This window comes from Mytilus californianus, unplaced genomic scaffold, assembly GCF_021869535.1.
Source record: "Mytilus californianus isolate M0D057914Y unplaced genomic scaffold, xbMytCali1.0.p SCAF_7, whole genome shotgun sequence".
Lineage (NCBI taxonomy): Eukaryota > Metazoa > Mollusca > Bivalvia > Mytilida > Mytilidae > Mytilus > Mytilus californianus.
In genome coordinates this window covers 43770495-43786359 of record NW_026262723.1, presented here as the reverse complement: position 1 = coordinate 43786359, position 15865 = coordinate 43770495, and the positions used below count along the sequence as shown (strand labels likewise).

The 15865-nt window shown below is 32.4% G+C and overlaps 2 protein-coding genes across 2 annotated transcripts in view; both read right to left on the bottom strand.

Moving 5' to 3' along the window:
- Positions 1–724: 724 nt before the first annotated feature.
- Positions 725–13557, bottom strand: LOC127710066 (uncharacterized). The gene is made up of 6 exons (XM_052215799.1): positions 11341–13557; positions 4933–5223; positions 4022–4312; positions 2614–2658; positions 1907–1982; positions 725–1435 (listed from the first exon to the last, which is right to left on the bottom strand). The coding sequence occupies exons 1-6, from the start codon at positions 11408–11410 to the stop codon at positions 895–897; spliced, it is 1314 nt and encodes a 437-aa protein (XP_052071759.1). The 5' UTR covers positions 11411–13557; the 3' UTR covers positions 725–894.
- Positions 13549–15865, bottom strand: part of LOC127708438 (uncharacterized) — a 23337-nt gene continuing 21020 nt past the window's right edge. Inside the window, exon 5 of the mRNA XM_052213307.1 lies at positions 13549–15445. Within this exon, the coding sequence (XP_052069267.1) occupies positions 15031–15445 (415 nt within the window). The 3' untranslated portion in view covers positions 13549–15030. The remainder of the gene's footprint in view (positions 15446–15865) is intronic.

Below are 15865 nucleotides of genomic sequence, written 5' to 3'. Positions count from 1 at the left end.
TTGTCACCTTTTATTTTATATAATTGATGTTAGTTGGAAGAATGAACACAAGGTCGGTAACACATACAATGTACTCTATATGGTATCATTCGAAAAGTCTGGATGCAAATTATGTTTTTCAAAAACAACGAGAAAAATTATGTTAACAGAATTTTATTTAAAAAAATCAATGATTTGAATATATACCAAAATGATTGTCTTACCTCTGAATGAGTTTGCACATGATATCAGTACAGCAATACACGTGTATGGTAGTAAACTTTCTGTCATTTTGTTAACAGAACTTATTTCGACTGTGGATTCCCTTAAGGAAGTTTCTAATCTTTATCAGTGCATATATATTTTATTTCAAGTCGTAAAATGATTTTATTATAGTTGTTTTTTGTGTGTGTCGTTATGTACTTAGTATCAAGCCACAAGTCGTAAAAATTATTGTTAGTACATTTTGTCATTTTTCGTAGTGATTAAAACATTTTGTCAAATAAAAATGTTTTATTTTCTTGTACTATGATGAAGCATTTTTAACGAAAACTACTGCCCTATACTATTTATTTGTTCGCCTTTCTCTATGGGCTAAGTAAACGTTTTATTCTTTTTTTTTTGCCTCCGCCAAACAACCTACTGTTTTGTGTTGAATACGCCAACAACACATCTAACTAACTACATAATAAAGTCAGAATTACATTTCTAAGCATGATCAGCTAACATGATGTTTAATAAAAAATAAAGATGAAATAAGTATTTATTAGTAGTATCATATGCACCGACTTGGAAATATATCACACAGCAATTCTTAATATAACGCCTTTTTGTTTGTAAAACTACTGAAAAAGACAGTTAATTTTTTTTGCTAGAATTGTTTGAGATATTTAAGGTTTCATTGCTTTTACAGTGTCATGTGTTTGTTTCACTACGGCAGTGGTCGTATGTTTGATTGACAATGTCTTCCGGTCTAATGTTGGAAGTAATATTATACATGGAATCATCACTTCTATTGTATAAACCTTTGTGTTGATCGGGAAAGTCTGCATGTCTTGAAATGTCATACGAGTACTTGTCGTCATCAGTAAAATGTGTAGATGCGTCGGAATCTTCTATTGGTTTAGACAGTTCATAATGATTGACATTCATATTTGGGGTATCATATTCTATCGAAGCGGAAGACGTATTACAGTTGCTCACATAGGAATATGGATCCGGAGATAGCTCTTCATGTACATCCGCTGTTCCGATTACCGAATCACCAGCAGTATAACCCTTGTGTTCCTGTGTTGGAATATGTTGTCGATGTGATAAACATGGAATGACGGCATCGGGATTCTCGTATGTTTTATTCGTCACAGTTTTGCAATTCAACTTTTCGTAAGACGTATTAGTATGTGTAGTGTCTGCATCCGTATAGTGCGATCGACTTTGGACAGTGTCGCGGTCTTTTCTGTAATAACCAGAATTACTCGTTAAAATATCAATTACAATAATAATTATTTCATCGCACATTTTGTGACAGATTTAATGCTTTAATTGGTTAATTACAAAAGTAAGATAATGATATATTACTGTGTCACGTCGATAATCTGCAAAAATTAGTATGACAAAACGTGTTTCTTATCCCGAGCGGTGTAGTTTATTGATAATAAGCCTCGGACGTATTAATTTTTTAAGAAAGGGAGGATGTGCCTGTCTTAAGTCAGGAGCCTCTTCTTTTTTTCTCAAGAAAACATACCTATTCATTGCTGTATCACAGTCTATTAAATAGAATTTGAAGAAATGCACAAAGTTGTCACTTGGTATCAAGTATAGAGGCATTGTTTTTGTGATATGTTTCGTTTGGTTGAAATCTCATTGAAATATGCCACTCATATCATTTTATTTATACTCGCAAAATAACTTTAAAATAAATAATTACCTTTTTGCAAACCAAAATTTTACAAAGAGGGCACCAAGAATGAGGACTACTCCTGCCGTGACACCAACAGAAACGCCTAAATTTGCAATACAAATACTGTTTTAATTTTGATAATTAAATTTATTGACAGATGCTAACATGTTATTGTTATCCTCAAATAATATATGAAACTAGCATGTTAAAGTGATACGAATATACAACCACTTATTTTAATATCAAAACGTTGAGCCTAAATTTTAACGTCACGTCGTACTTGCTAACTCAAAGACATCTCGCTCTACTCGGACACATTCCAACACTACACCGACCAGTGTTTGCTCTTTATCCTACCAAGGGCGTGTATATCAGTTTCAAAACTTTTAAATGACCCGGCAGGAAATGCAACACATGGACTATCTCAAGCATGTCTAAAACGCTAACATTAGACAACCAATTTTGTTTTTAAAATATGAAAGATAAAAGTAATACAGTGACCTGTAATTGTTTACATCTTTGTACTTTTGGTCTCTATTGATAGCTGTCTCATTGATAATCATACCACATCTCCTTACTTCTATACATTTTTGTTTTGTAAGAAAAAGAACTGGTGCAGAAAACAACCGGTGATTTTGCTTTTTTAGAAACATTATGTATTTTATTTTAAAATAGCAGAGAGAAATTATCATTAAAAGGAATCGTTTGACAGAATAGTAAGAAAATATCAGTACCTGCAATATTATACTTATTTTCTATTGAATTTTCATTTCGACTCTCTGAAAATAGAGTAAATGAATACACAAGTAAAGACATTTAACTGCATTTCATACAATTCAAATAATAAATGTTATATAAAAAACAAGACAATAGAGCGATTTTTTGATGGATTAAATAATTTGGAAGTTAAGATAAATAACGCACCGTTAACCTTCAGTTTTTTCCGTAGATTTTTCTGTTCTCTATATAAATACATACTTTTATGAAACAAACATGAATGTTATGTTTCCTTTGAAGCATATTGTCTTTCCGTTCATGAAGTGTAGCTTCGGTTGTAGTCTTTATATACTTATCTTTAAAATACATTTTGATTGAAATTGCAAAAAGATGCTTTTTTTGGTAATTTTGTCGTTTGTTCTCTTCTCTGTTACATGTACCCCATAACGCCTTTTATTATAATCAACGAAAATCCAGTAGGTAAATATTTTTTAACAATTTCTCCAAAATATCACGATCAGTTGTCTTTAATTTATTCATTTTACCAGAATAAACCCACACTTACCAAATCCAACATAAGTAATCGTTGTTGTTAATTTTAGTTAAATAATTTAGATGGACAAGTCGAGCTCCTAGTGAAAGTCAAATCAGAAAAGCACTTCGGACGCACAATATTTATTGATTCGCATTACGGTGCGAAGCTATTAGTTTCAGTCGATGTATCCGCCATCTTTATATTTTTTCTAAATAAATATTACTTCTGATTTGTTGCTTAGTTGTGTTGCTAAGATTCCGTTGTTTTTAATGAGTTATAAAATTAGGAACACGTCAGGAAGAGTTAGATGTATGGTGGTAATTTATCGTATGTGCTTTGGGAATAGACCCTCTTTTTCTATATATTTTCATTTCATGTTTTAATTTTTTTACTAAATAATCCTTGATACTTTAACTTATTTTCACTTATTGGATGTGTTTTTGCACTTATCCATACTATTTTACCATAACAGTAGCTTATAGAATAATGATGAAAATAAGAATACAGAGGCGTCTCATAATAAACAACTGTCACTATAGAATCGCATGCATAAGACCAAAACCACATAACAAATAATTGAAACAAGTTGAAACATTTAGGAATATTTACTTAATATTTTTTTTAAAAACTGTTTTTTTTTTTTAAAAATCGGGGGTATTTGAGCGCCTGTGATTCTTGACCAAAGACCTGAGCCTATTCCTTGTGAGGTCGCATTTTGTATCATATTAATATTAATTATAACACTGACAGCCAAAAAATTTTGGGGAAACATTACCTGCCAGGTAAATGAGATACAATGTACAGAGGATGGATGCACATGGGTGAAAGATGCCCTTACGGTATTTGCAGTCACTATATATATATATATATATAGTCAGATTTAAAGTTACCTTTACATGTAAACGTAATTTTTGCTCTCTTCGGTATCTTTATGCATTCATCTAGAGTAGATATAGAAACTAGATCGCACCTTCGTTTTGTATTGCAAGATGATTTTACATCTTCTTCAATCCGCTTTCTACACGTGTTATTTAGGTCTGGTGTTGAACAAACAAATGTCTCCTGTGTTAGATTTACAGCTAGAACGAGTAGTCGTCTGTTCGGTTGGTTACACACTACAGAAGATATATCTAAAGGACATACGGTTTTATCCGGTCTTGAAATATTGACACTAGTTCCCACTGAAACAGTAATAAGTCACGTTGTATTATTGGATTTCCAGTGAATACATGTGCAGTATATGTTCTTCTTTATAATTCGTTTAATATGATTAAAAGAAATCTTATACAGATGTGATGGAATTTTTCTAGGGTGTATCATGAAATTCGTTTATTTGTTTTTATCTCAAAAAATTTGAAATTAAATGAACGTTTGTGCACCAATTATTTAGCCTTGATTTTAGTTTATGTCGATAGCTGAAAAAGAGGGTCGCCAGATGATGTAGGAAATATACAGAGAAATTCTTTTGATCCAGAAAATTTTGCCTTCTTTCACAAATAAATAAAAATAATGGGTCACTAAGTATTCAAGTAGTTAAACAACACTTTTAAAGACGATATTAAGTACTTAAGCATTTTAATGTCTGAAATATTTGCGGCAGAACAATGACCCCATTTCTGTGAATATTGATCACTACATTTACTTCGTCACTCCTGTTCAGTCACCTGACGTTGAAATAACCTTTTCCCCACTCCCAGTCTGTATTGTTAGGTTGATGTCTCATTGTGGTGTCGGTTACATGTGATCGTATGTATAATATTGAGTTGGACTGTCTAATATTGTTTAAAAATTCATTACTTACGAACACAGTTAAATTTAACGTGAAACTTCCTAGTTCTTCCCAAACCCGTATAATATGACATGTTTATCATTTTGCCTGTTAACTCACAGGACTTTCTACCAATACAAGATGATATAGGTTCCTGATTCCATGATTTGGTATCATCTGCAGTGTCTGTTGGTAGACTACTGTAACAACTCTCTTCGTCTACATCAGAAGACGCAGTTATATTTATATCGTCTACTAATTTTTCCATAGGACACTGTAGTTTCACACTTGAATTTTCGCATAGCAATCTTTCATATATGTTTTCTGTAAAGACAAACTTATAATATTATTTTTCAATATTTGTAAATGATCTTTAATTTCATGCAAAATACATAGGATTTTGGAAAGTTAAAACTACCTTAAAAATACTCATAAAAAAAATTACAGGTATTATATTTTGGTACTTCAGACGCACGTTTCGTCTACATAAGTCTCGTCAGTGACGCTCGAATCAAAACAGTTGGAAGGCCAAATCAAATACGGTGTAAAATTAATTCTTTTTATTTAAACTTACCCTTTTCATTGTACTTATTGTTGCTTTTGAGGATGCCATGGTAGTGACATTGTCTCGTAAAAGAAGGCACTTTTATATGACATCCACAAGAACACTTTCATAAAATTAAGAAGATGCGGTATGATTGCCAATGAGACAACTCTCCACCAGAGACAAAATGACATAGAAGTTTATAACTATATGTCACCTTGTGGCTTTCAACAAATAGCAAAACCCATATTGCATAGACATCAATCATAAAATGGGAACTGACATTACTGACCATCAATAAATATACTAAAACTCAGATCGAACAACTGAGTGCCCGATTTCGATAAATGCACCTTTAGTAAAGTCTTGAGATAAATGATAGTGAGAAAGAGAAAAAAAATATAATAATTTTACAAACTTTAAAAAGGAATTGCTAAAAGGTGTCTATAAATGATTAGCGGCATCAAAAATACCAAACGACTATTCATATAATAAAGCAGATGTTTTATGATTGCAATAAGACAAATCTCCACAAGAGACCAAATGACACAGAAATTAACAACTATAGGTCACCGTACGACCTTCAACAATGAGCAAAGCCCATACCGCATAGTCAGCTATAAAAGGCCCCGAAATGACAAATGTAAAACAATTCAAACGAGAAAACTAACGGTCTAATTTATATACAAAATAATGAACGAAAAACAAATATGTAACACAGCAAAAAACGACAACCACTGAATTGCAGGCTCCAGACTTGGGACAGGCACATACAGAATGTACGTATTATCAGTAATGGACTTCTGGTATTATTCGATTCCTCTCTGCAATAAATCTCCCACTATTTCATTACTGTGTTTAATTCTTTGCTAACGGTAACCAGTAACAAAGAGCACAACAACAATAGATTTTAAATTATTACTAAGGGAGCTACCATTTGATTTTTATGGGGGGGGGGGGGGGTGGGGGGGGGGGGGGGGGGGGGGGTGGGGGGGGGTGGGGGCTAGGATGAAAAATGTTGTCCTGCATTTTTTTTTTAGTTGTAATCTCTGTCCTGCCTTTTAATTTTTTTCTCTATTCGGTCCTGCCTTTTTTTTAATAGTTTATCCTGACTTTTTTTACATAAATTGTCATCCTGCCTTTTTTATTTTTGCCAAGTTGCTCATCCTGCCTTTTTTTTTTACTCAAAACTCCTGTCCTGCCTTTTTTTTTTTAAATTTCATCCTAGCCCCCTCCCCCCCCCCCCCCCATAAAAATCAAATGGTAGCTCCCTAACTTGATCTGAGTTATTATAATACCGCTTTGTACTACGTACATTACTTTTTTTTCAAGTAAAAAGGACGCAAGGTTGAAAATCACACAATTTTAAAATTTTCATGGCCTCAACCAGCCTCAACATTTATTTTCGAAACTTATATTGTCAGTAAATGATACAACATTTAAAACGAAAAACGCTCGCACAGAAAATTAAAAAGAATTAACACCAAACATGCGATCATCACGAAAAAGAGTCAAATACGGAATGCCTACATGCAGTTTTGTCACTCTACAGATAACTAGATTTCTAAAAGATATAAAAGACCCATTTCACTTAATTTTCGAATATTCTAAATCTAAAGGCAAACATGTGATAAAAAAATTCAGACGCACTTGAATGGACAAAAGAAAAGTCAGTCCCTCGTTATAAAAATAAGGAGATGGCCAATGGGACAACTGTCCACCATAGTTAAAGTAATGCTTATGCTAGCAACTATATGCCACATTACGAACTTCAACAATGAACAACCCCAACGGTTGACTGGGGTTGACTGGGGTATAGAAATATAGTCATCCTTTCGTCTTCTTCCGACCGGCAGTTAAACACTAGTCAAAGTGGTGCGTCCGATTGGCTGTGCGAGATGTATCTTAATTTGCAACCACGTCCGGTCAGAATGGAGACGATAAATCCGTTGCCACGTGTAGACAGATTGACATACTCTCTGTACGTTAAGAACCATTGCAGCAAATTTTGTAGGGGTCCGTAGGTGGCCTGTTGCTTGGCTTAATTTTGTTCCTATCTAATATACTCTCATTTCCCGCTTGAATTCCAAATTCCCCGTCCTTCATCCCACCTGATCCCTTATTACCTACCTATTGTATTAATTGTTAATTTGTTCTCGTTCTGAACATGCATGAAATATTTGACACTGGACGTGAAGCAAACAACAATCCATCAATCTACAATGAGTAAAACCTATGCCGTATAGTCAGCTATAAATGCTGCCATTAAAAAAATATGTAAAAAAATTAAAACAAGAAAACGAACGGCTTGATTTATGATAAAACAATTAAGATAAAAAAACATGACAGATAGCAAACGAACGACAACCATTAGTTAGGATAGGCAGCTTAAGAATATGGCGGGTTTAAACATTTTGTTAGCGCTCAACCCTCTACTAACCTGGGACAGTGGTGAAAACGCTGTAAAAATCAGTTGGAAATAGGGTTTTTCGACAGATTTATACTGAAAATAAGAACAATTGACATAAAAATAAAAGAGACAAAGAACCGATTAAGAATACTCGAATAATATTTAAACGACAAACAGGTGCGAATCAAAGATTTTGAAAAAAGGTACACAGTTAGGAGTGGGAATTGTAAAAAGTCTATGCACTAACCATATGTATGTAGCTCCATAAGGGGGCCTGGTCCCCATCCCCCTAAATCCGCTTCATGTCATCGATAAAACATTTACGAATGTATTCGACACAGATGTGTTCCAGTATAATGTATATCAGAATGTGTATTGTATACGACATCTTAACACATGACATAGGCAAAATCTCTTTGTTCTTACTGTGCTATAATCTGGATAATGCCAAGCTAAGGTGTAAATTAATTACATCAGATATAATGCACAGTTCAAATGTACTCTTAACTTTAGGGGCGGATTCAGGATTTTTCAAAGCCATAGGGGCGTAATTCCATAAAAAAGTTTTACGATTTTAAGACTAAACATCAAATTCATAACAGTGTAGACGAGACCATTCGTTGGCGCACTCAATTCTCTTATTGACTGGATCAGCTCAGGTAATCGTTTGTCTGTTACGCCTACTTAATACGTTGAATATTTTGACATTCTTCACCGACAATCGATAATAAAATTATTTATCATACCGCACATTCTTTAAACATTAAAATAAAGTTTCACTAGCTTCAAAAGTATATATGAATGTGCAAGCAATAACCCTTTTCGGACTTAAAAAAGATTTTACTATTGTCGCTTTCTAAAATTTGTACTGGCTCTTCGTATTTTTTTGACTTTTATCTTGTCTGAAAGTATTCATTTTTAGAACGAATGCATGATAACTTTAAATCGTGGTGCAATTAAAAAAAATGAAAAAATATATTTTCGTACGGTCTTTTTCGTACTTGCAAAATATAGAACAGTAAAAAGCTACATGTATTTGGACCTAGCATAATACAATTTGCATTTACTTAGTAAATAGTAATCATTAAATTACGTCCAACGTTCTATTGACTGACTCAACATTTGGACTAGATTATTCAGAATAATACGTTATAGTTTGATGAATGGGAAACTGGAATCTTTCTGCTGGTTGCAGAACCACTTTTTTTTTGCATGAATGATTGAGGACCGCTTAAAAAAGTGTGTATCCCTCCGAAACATAAATACATTTAATCAGGACGGGTACACTATCATTCATTGGTATACTAACGTTCCCGTTAAAATAATTGTTTGATTGCATAATAAGCAATGTTTATTGACTTAGGGAATTGACCAATCCATTGAATGGGTTGCAATGCATGATGGACTACTACGTACTTTATCGAGAACAGTGACCTTCAACACACTTTTTCTTCTTTTGTGTCTACGTTTAATAAAGCATAAGTAGAGCATTTGCATTATTCACGTATCTGGATACGTGCACGGATCAACGTATACGTTTCGGACAGATTTGTATAAAATAATGATTTAGCCCCGACCTCAATTAAAACTAAACAGGGGTAAAATATGCACCAAATGTTGGAACTTTGCACAGACATCATAGGGATACTTTAAGTAGGGTTGTTTGTTTATGTGCAGTTCTTGCAGCCCGAAGAACCAATTTGTTTTTTTAATCTATAACATTGGGTTTATTAATATTATATTTATGTGACTTTTTTGATATACAATTAATTCTTGTTATTGTATGTTATGCATTATAAAATATCTTCATCGGGACCAACTTCACTTAATTTATCCGTTCCACATATACGTGTTATACGATATGTCGATACGGATACGCCAGCAAATACGTGAATAATGCAAATGCTCGATATATTGTATGCTCAGTTTAAAATAACAAACGTAGAGTTCATGAACTGTAACACCTGATACTTTGTAGTTTTATGACAAACAAAACCCTGTAACAGTGTTACAACCTATGTGTTACAATTATTCTGGTTTTGGTGGTGGTGGTGGTGGTGGTGGTGGTGGTGGTGGTGGTGGTGGTGGTGGTGGGGGGGGGGGGGGTGGGGTGAATGGAGCTTCATACATGGTTAATGCATAGACTTTTAACATGTCCTATTCCTAACGTTGTCTAGTGCCACCCCACCCTTTTCGTTTTCAAAATACTGCATCTGTATCTGATTTCCTTATACGGATATGTAATACTTAGCATTCTAATGCTTCCGCCAATGCATGTACATGTATCAGTGTTTGTTTACAAATATTGCATTTTTTTTTTCGGCAATTGACCGACCAATGAGTGAATGAGTTGCAATGCATGATGGACTACTATGTGTTTCTCTGCACATTTATTGTTATTTCAAGTGAAACTGTTGGGTGTGATGATAATAAGAAAGTTTAAAACCAATTCCTTTTTAATTTTGTGGAAAGAAAGTTTAAATTAATGTATTGAAATGTGAAACAAGTGATTATTCAAGTCCCCACTGGAAGGCCTCTGACAGACTGAGTGAGCGTAAAATCATTGTTATCGATAGCCGATGACAAACAAGTTAAAGGTAAATGATTCGGTATTATTAAAAACATAATCAATACGGTTGTCCACACTGTTATGGGACTACCTCTATTTTTCCAATCAAAGGGGGACGTACGCTCTCTTATATGTTATACTTATTGACCAAGCAAGTCGGTATATGTCATTTCATCTGAACGACTGATGACCCTGCTTTATATTTATACAAATAAACAAAAAAAAATTATTAATCTATACTTATCAACCCTTTCATTTGAATTTGTCGATTTAAAAGTACATTAAACGGAACTACAACTGTTGGAGATGTGGGTTATACGCCAATAAGACAACAATCAAACGACAAAAACCACATAACCACATCTAGGGGACAACATATAGTGTTCAACAATAGACAGCTAGGTGTCTAAATAATATGTCAAGTTCTAATTCGTTTATGTCGGTTCAAAAATGTTTATATTGATGGCGTACGTCATGTGTTAAAACAGTTATTGACCAATCAAATCGGTATATATCATTTAATCTGCGCGGTTCGGGTCAAGCAGGGTACCCTGAGCCGTGCAGATGAAATGACATATACCGACGTGCTTGGTCAATAACTTTAACTTATCGAAATAAAGAGAGCATGCATTATTTTTTCTTCAGGAAGGGATCAAAAGTAAACAAAAGTAAACAATGTATTATTCCTTTTATCATTATTATTTTGTCACATGAAGTTCAATTTGAAGAAACCTCTTGAAATGTTTATTCTGAGTTTTGCAAGTCAATGCATTTGTAAGAATGAAAAATAAACCGTGACGCCGATGTTAAAAATGCATTCATCTATGAAACGACGGCACACAGTTCACATAATTTACATTCAATTTATCTCATAAATGCATTCAATTCAATCATACAAGAAAAGTGAATTATTCTCACCTTCAGAATTATATACACGTACTAGTATTAAAATCACAACTAACAAAAGTATTACTCTACTATCATCCATTGTTGTTTCCGTTATGGAAGGAAGTAAGGTTATAAGTGTTAGGACGGTTGATGATTCAACCAAAAGTAGTTTATATATTAAGTTTAAGATCACATTGTCACACTCTTTTTATAGATATGCACAACAAAAAGGATTAATAAATACAATTTGATAATTAAAAACAATTGATGGTTAACTTATAATTAAGGATTAAGAACTACCACTATATATGCATCACGTTTAAAATGAATGTCCTTTGAAAAACTCAAGCACTGCCAAAGAGATAGGGCCAATTTTCACTATTATCGTTTCGTTCACAGGCTCAAAATCTAAAAATTGTCAAATTCTTTTAAAATTTGAATATTTAAATAGCATGTGTCATGTGTGTACTTTAATATTTTCATTAAATCAAAATGCTATTCAACACTTCATATGATCACGTAATATTTCTGTTAAAGGCATTTTGACACAAATTTGCAAACTTCACATGATTTCGTACATTTTTGTATAAAAGGACGTCTATCACAAAATGAATTGCGTTGTAACCGAAAGACAATAAAAAGCTTTATTTCAAATTTTGTGATTGATTGATTTTTGTTTTTCAACGCCACTTTCAGCATTTTTGGCGATTTTAAGAAAATGACGCCAGTGTTAAATAAATTATTGGAAATTTGTACTTCATATGTACCTCGTTGAACCTATATCTTAATCTAAATATATTGGCTATTGGTTTATATCATACCATTTAGTTTCAACTGTAATACGCAGATATAATTTGAAGCTAATAATGAAAAGTGAATAATCATGCATTATAAATGACCATCTTTATACATGTACATATTAAATATATGTATGCCTGATATTTGTATAGTGTGTAGTAGGAAACAAAATCAATACTTATTAAAATGCTAGTGATATTCACTAAAAGGTTATCTACGTTAGCTTAAAAAAAATGTAAGAAGACATCAAGGGGGGGATTTGAAACCTTAAATCTAGGAACGACAAGCAACAACATGGCTAAAAGAAACAAAAAAGACGAAAAGACAGCTGTCGACAAAACAAATTAGAGATAGACTCAGGTACTCCGGAAGGGTGTAAAATCGTTTTTCACTAGTGGTGGCAAGAACAATTCATGTTATGAATTACTTTTGGGTACAATGTATGTTAAAAGAGGAAAGAAAAAAGTATTGTAGTTAAATATAACGGGGATGATGGAATTGTTATTATGAATGATGGTACATTTTTAGAGTCAAATCAGGATTCAGAAAATGGCTATACGATAGGCTTAGTTACTTTTATTTTCAATAATACCAATTTATTTAAATCCTTTTTAAAAGAGAGGCAATTAAACCAAAGGGACATCCAAACGCATTAATTGAAAACAAACTGACAATGCAGATATCAAAAATAAAAACGACCAGGAGACAAACAACAGTACACTAAACACAACATACAAAACTAAAGACTGACTAATTTGATAGATGGATATCCAACTGTCAGTTAAGATCTTTGTTATGTCTTTTGTATTTTTGTTTTTGAAAAATTTAGGAACATAGAAACACTTGCTTAAATTATGGAATGAATATTTCAAAAAAATAAGATTTTGATTTTAAACTACATTATAACAAAAATTATTTTTTACAATTTTCATCAAATATATATATATATATATGCATTTTATTTTTTTACACCGAAAATCAATTTAGGATATCATATTTTACCTTCATATTAGTTTTCGTTTAATAGATGTTTCTCAAAATTTGTGATTTTCTAAAAATTAAAATAACAAAAATACCGAACTCCAAGGAAAATTCTAAACGGAAAGTCCCTTTGAATGACAAAATATTCCTGACTTGGTACAGGCATTTTTCTTATGTAGAAAATGGCGGATTAAACCTGGTAGTATAGCTAGCTAAATCTCCCACTTGTATGACAGCCGCATAAAATTCCAATTTATTGACAACAATGTGTGAACAAAACAAACAGACATAATAAGTAAAAATTTTAAAAATAAGGTACAGAGGTCAACATTTAAATATAATCTTAATCACTATAATGAACTTACTTTTACTTCAATTTCTTCCCAAATTAAAATAAAAACCAAAAATTAACACATCTCCAAATGAAGCACAACAGCTGCATATAATTGAATCCCCCCCCCCTCCCAAGAAAAAAAAAATATTTTCTTAATGAAACTTTTTTTTAAACTAAGATTTTTTCAAAATAATTTTTCAAATTTTCATAACAAAAATAACTTGCAGATCAACCTATTGATAGAAGCGTGTGGGATTTTTTTTCATTCGAATAAATACACATAAATAATTTACTATTTGAATGTATCTTATGGAAGAAAAAATAGGTACATCCGTTTTTTTAATTTTTTGTTTGACTTGGACAACAAGCATATATTATACACAACAACTGTACACAATTGCATTCTCGTTCTATCAATACTGTCGGAGTGTTTGCGTTTACAAACACTGTTGACAAACAGACGGACAAATGGGAAAACTGAAACTGTTTGACTCACGAATCCCGGGACATCTACATCTAGCATTAACATTTAAGATGTACATGATAAAAGTTTAAATTCATCAAAAATATATATTAGATTCAATGAAGTAAAATATTATAGTGTCTAATACTTAGTAGCCATTTATTTGTCATACTTCATTGACTGTACGACCATTAGCAACAAATAATTTAGGTATTATTCAAAATGAGACGAACACACACATAATTTTTTTTTGTTAATGTTTGCGGATTCAGAAATAAATATGCTGATGTGTTGAAACGAACAGTGACTTAATGTGTTGTACAACGTAGTAAATACTGCTACAATTGCATGAATTCATTATTTGTTCCTTAAATTCTAAACTAAACCTTAGAAAGAGTTTTGCATGTTCTTTTAATACCTGTTATGTTTTTATATTTCATTGTCTGTAGAAATCATGACAGTCAGATGTATTATAGTCTATGACATTCTTAATGAGCGACCTTTGTTGCGAATTTTTAGTTAAATATACTGTATCAGAAACCTCTAATCCTCTGAGGATCAATTTTCATCTAGGAATGAGACTGTCAGTCGTACAGGTTATAAAGAATCTCCTAAACATTATTTCCCTATCATTTCATAGGTCATGAGATAGAAAAATTGGTTGACAAAAATATATTGTCAGTGTGTTAACATTGGCAGTTTTATGTTATCCCCTAAACTTATTCCTTCTATCCACAACATTTTAAAGTAATCACTGTCCTTTTTTATACCTTGAAACTTTTTCTCACGGTGTTCTTAAACCAGTTCCTTTGGTAAATTTTCCTTTTCCTGATAGTATGGTTAAATGGGCTTCTTATGAAGTGTACATTTCAAACTTTTGTTTGATATGCATGTGTTTACAGTGACAGCTTTGATTTCAACAGGAATACTACATCTTACATGTATCACTATATCATGTCAATGTTTTTTTTAAATATCATATCACTTTCCAGTGATGAACTTAGTGGTATGGTTACAAAAGATGATTATGAAAATTGAATTTAAAAAAATTGTTATTTTTAGACTTCAACAAATTAAAATTAGTCGTTTTTTTGTATGGGATATAATGATAATTAATGAAAATACATATATACATTGTGTGTATTCAGTTATTTGCTATATCATAATTATCCTCTGTTGTCGGACCATAGGCATGGTCGTATGTCTGATCGGTCACAGTATTCTGTCTGCTGTGAGAGGCAATGTCATACAGAGTATCTACAGCTCTACTATATATGCCCTGCTGATGATCAGAGCAGTTATGTCCCCTTGAAACATCATACTGATCTTCATGAAATACATAATTGTCTTTTTCAGATATAGTTCCGTTTCCATCATAATTAGACCCATTCATTGGTTTTGACATTTCGTAGTTATTTTGTTTAGAATGAAAATTTCTTAATTCAGGATTTCTGGAAATCTCAGAATTGCAGTTAGCAGACAGTTCTATGTTTTGATTTCCAATGATATCAGCGTTTTCGTGGTGACGATCTGTATTATGTTTGTCATCTGTTTTGTTTCTGTAACAAAAAATGAAATGTATGAATTATGGAATTAATCTTTCGATTAACTTGATGTTAAGCGCATTTGATGAGTGTTATTTACACGACACGCGCGTTCGCGTCCTTTATAATTAGTTTGACATCTTTGATAAAATTGTGCTCTCTTACTAAGCTCGCTCTATTTTATATAGAACTTTTAAATGTCGTGACTTAAATGTGTAACCCCTAGTCAAACTTTCCACCCTTCATCTCTGTGTCCACATTTTCGAAACAACTAAATTTGATTCCAAATTGTTTGATTTGTTCCTGTCCTAAATATGATTACTGACGTTTAGAAAACTTAAATCAGTTATAGATTACTTACTGAAAGTTAGTACCATGATGAATTGTTCAATCAGTATACAAATAATAACTTTCAAATAGGATTTGATCAAAACT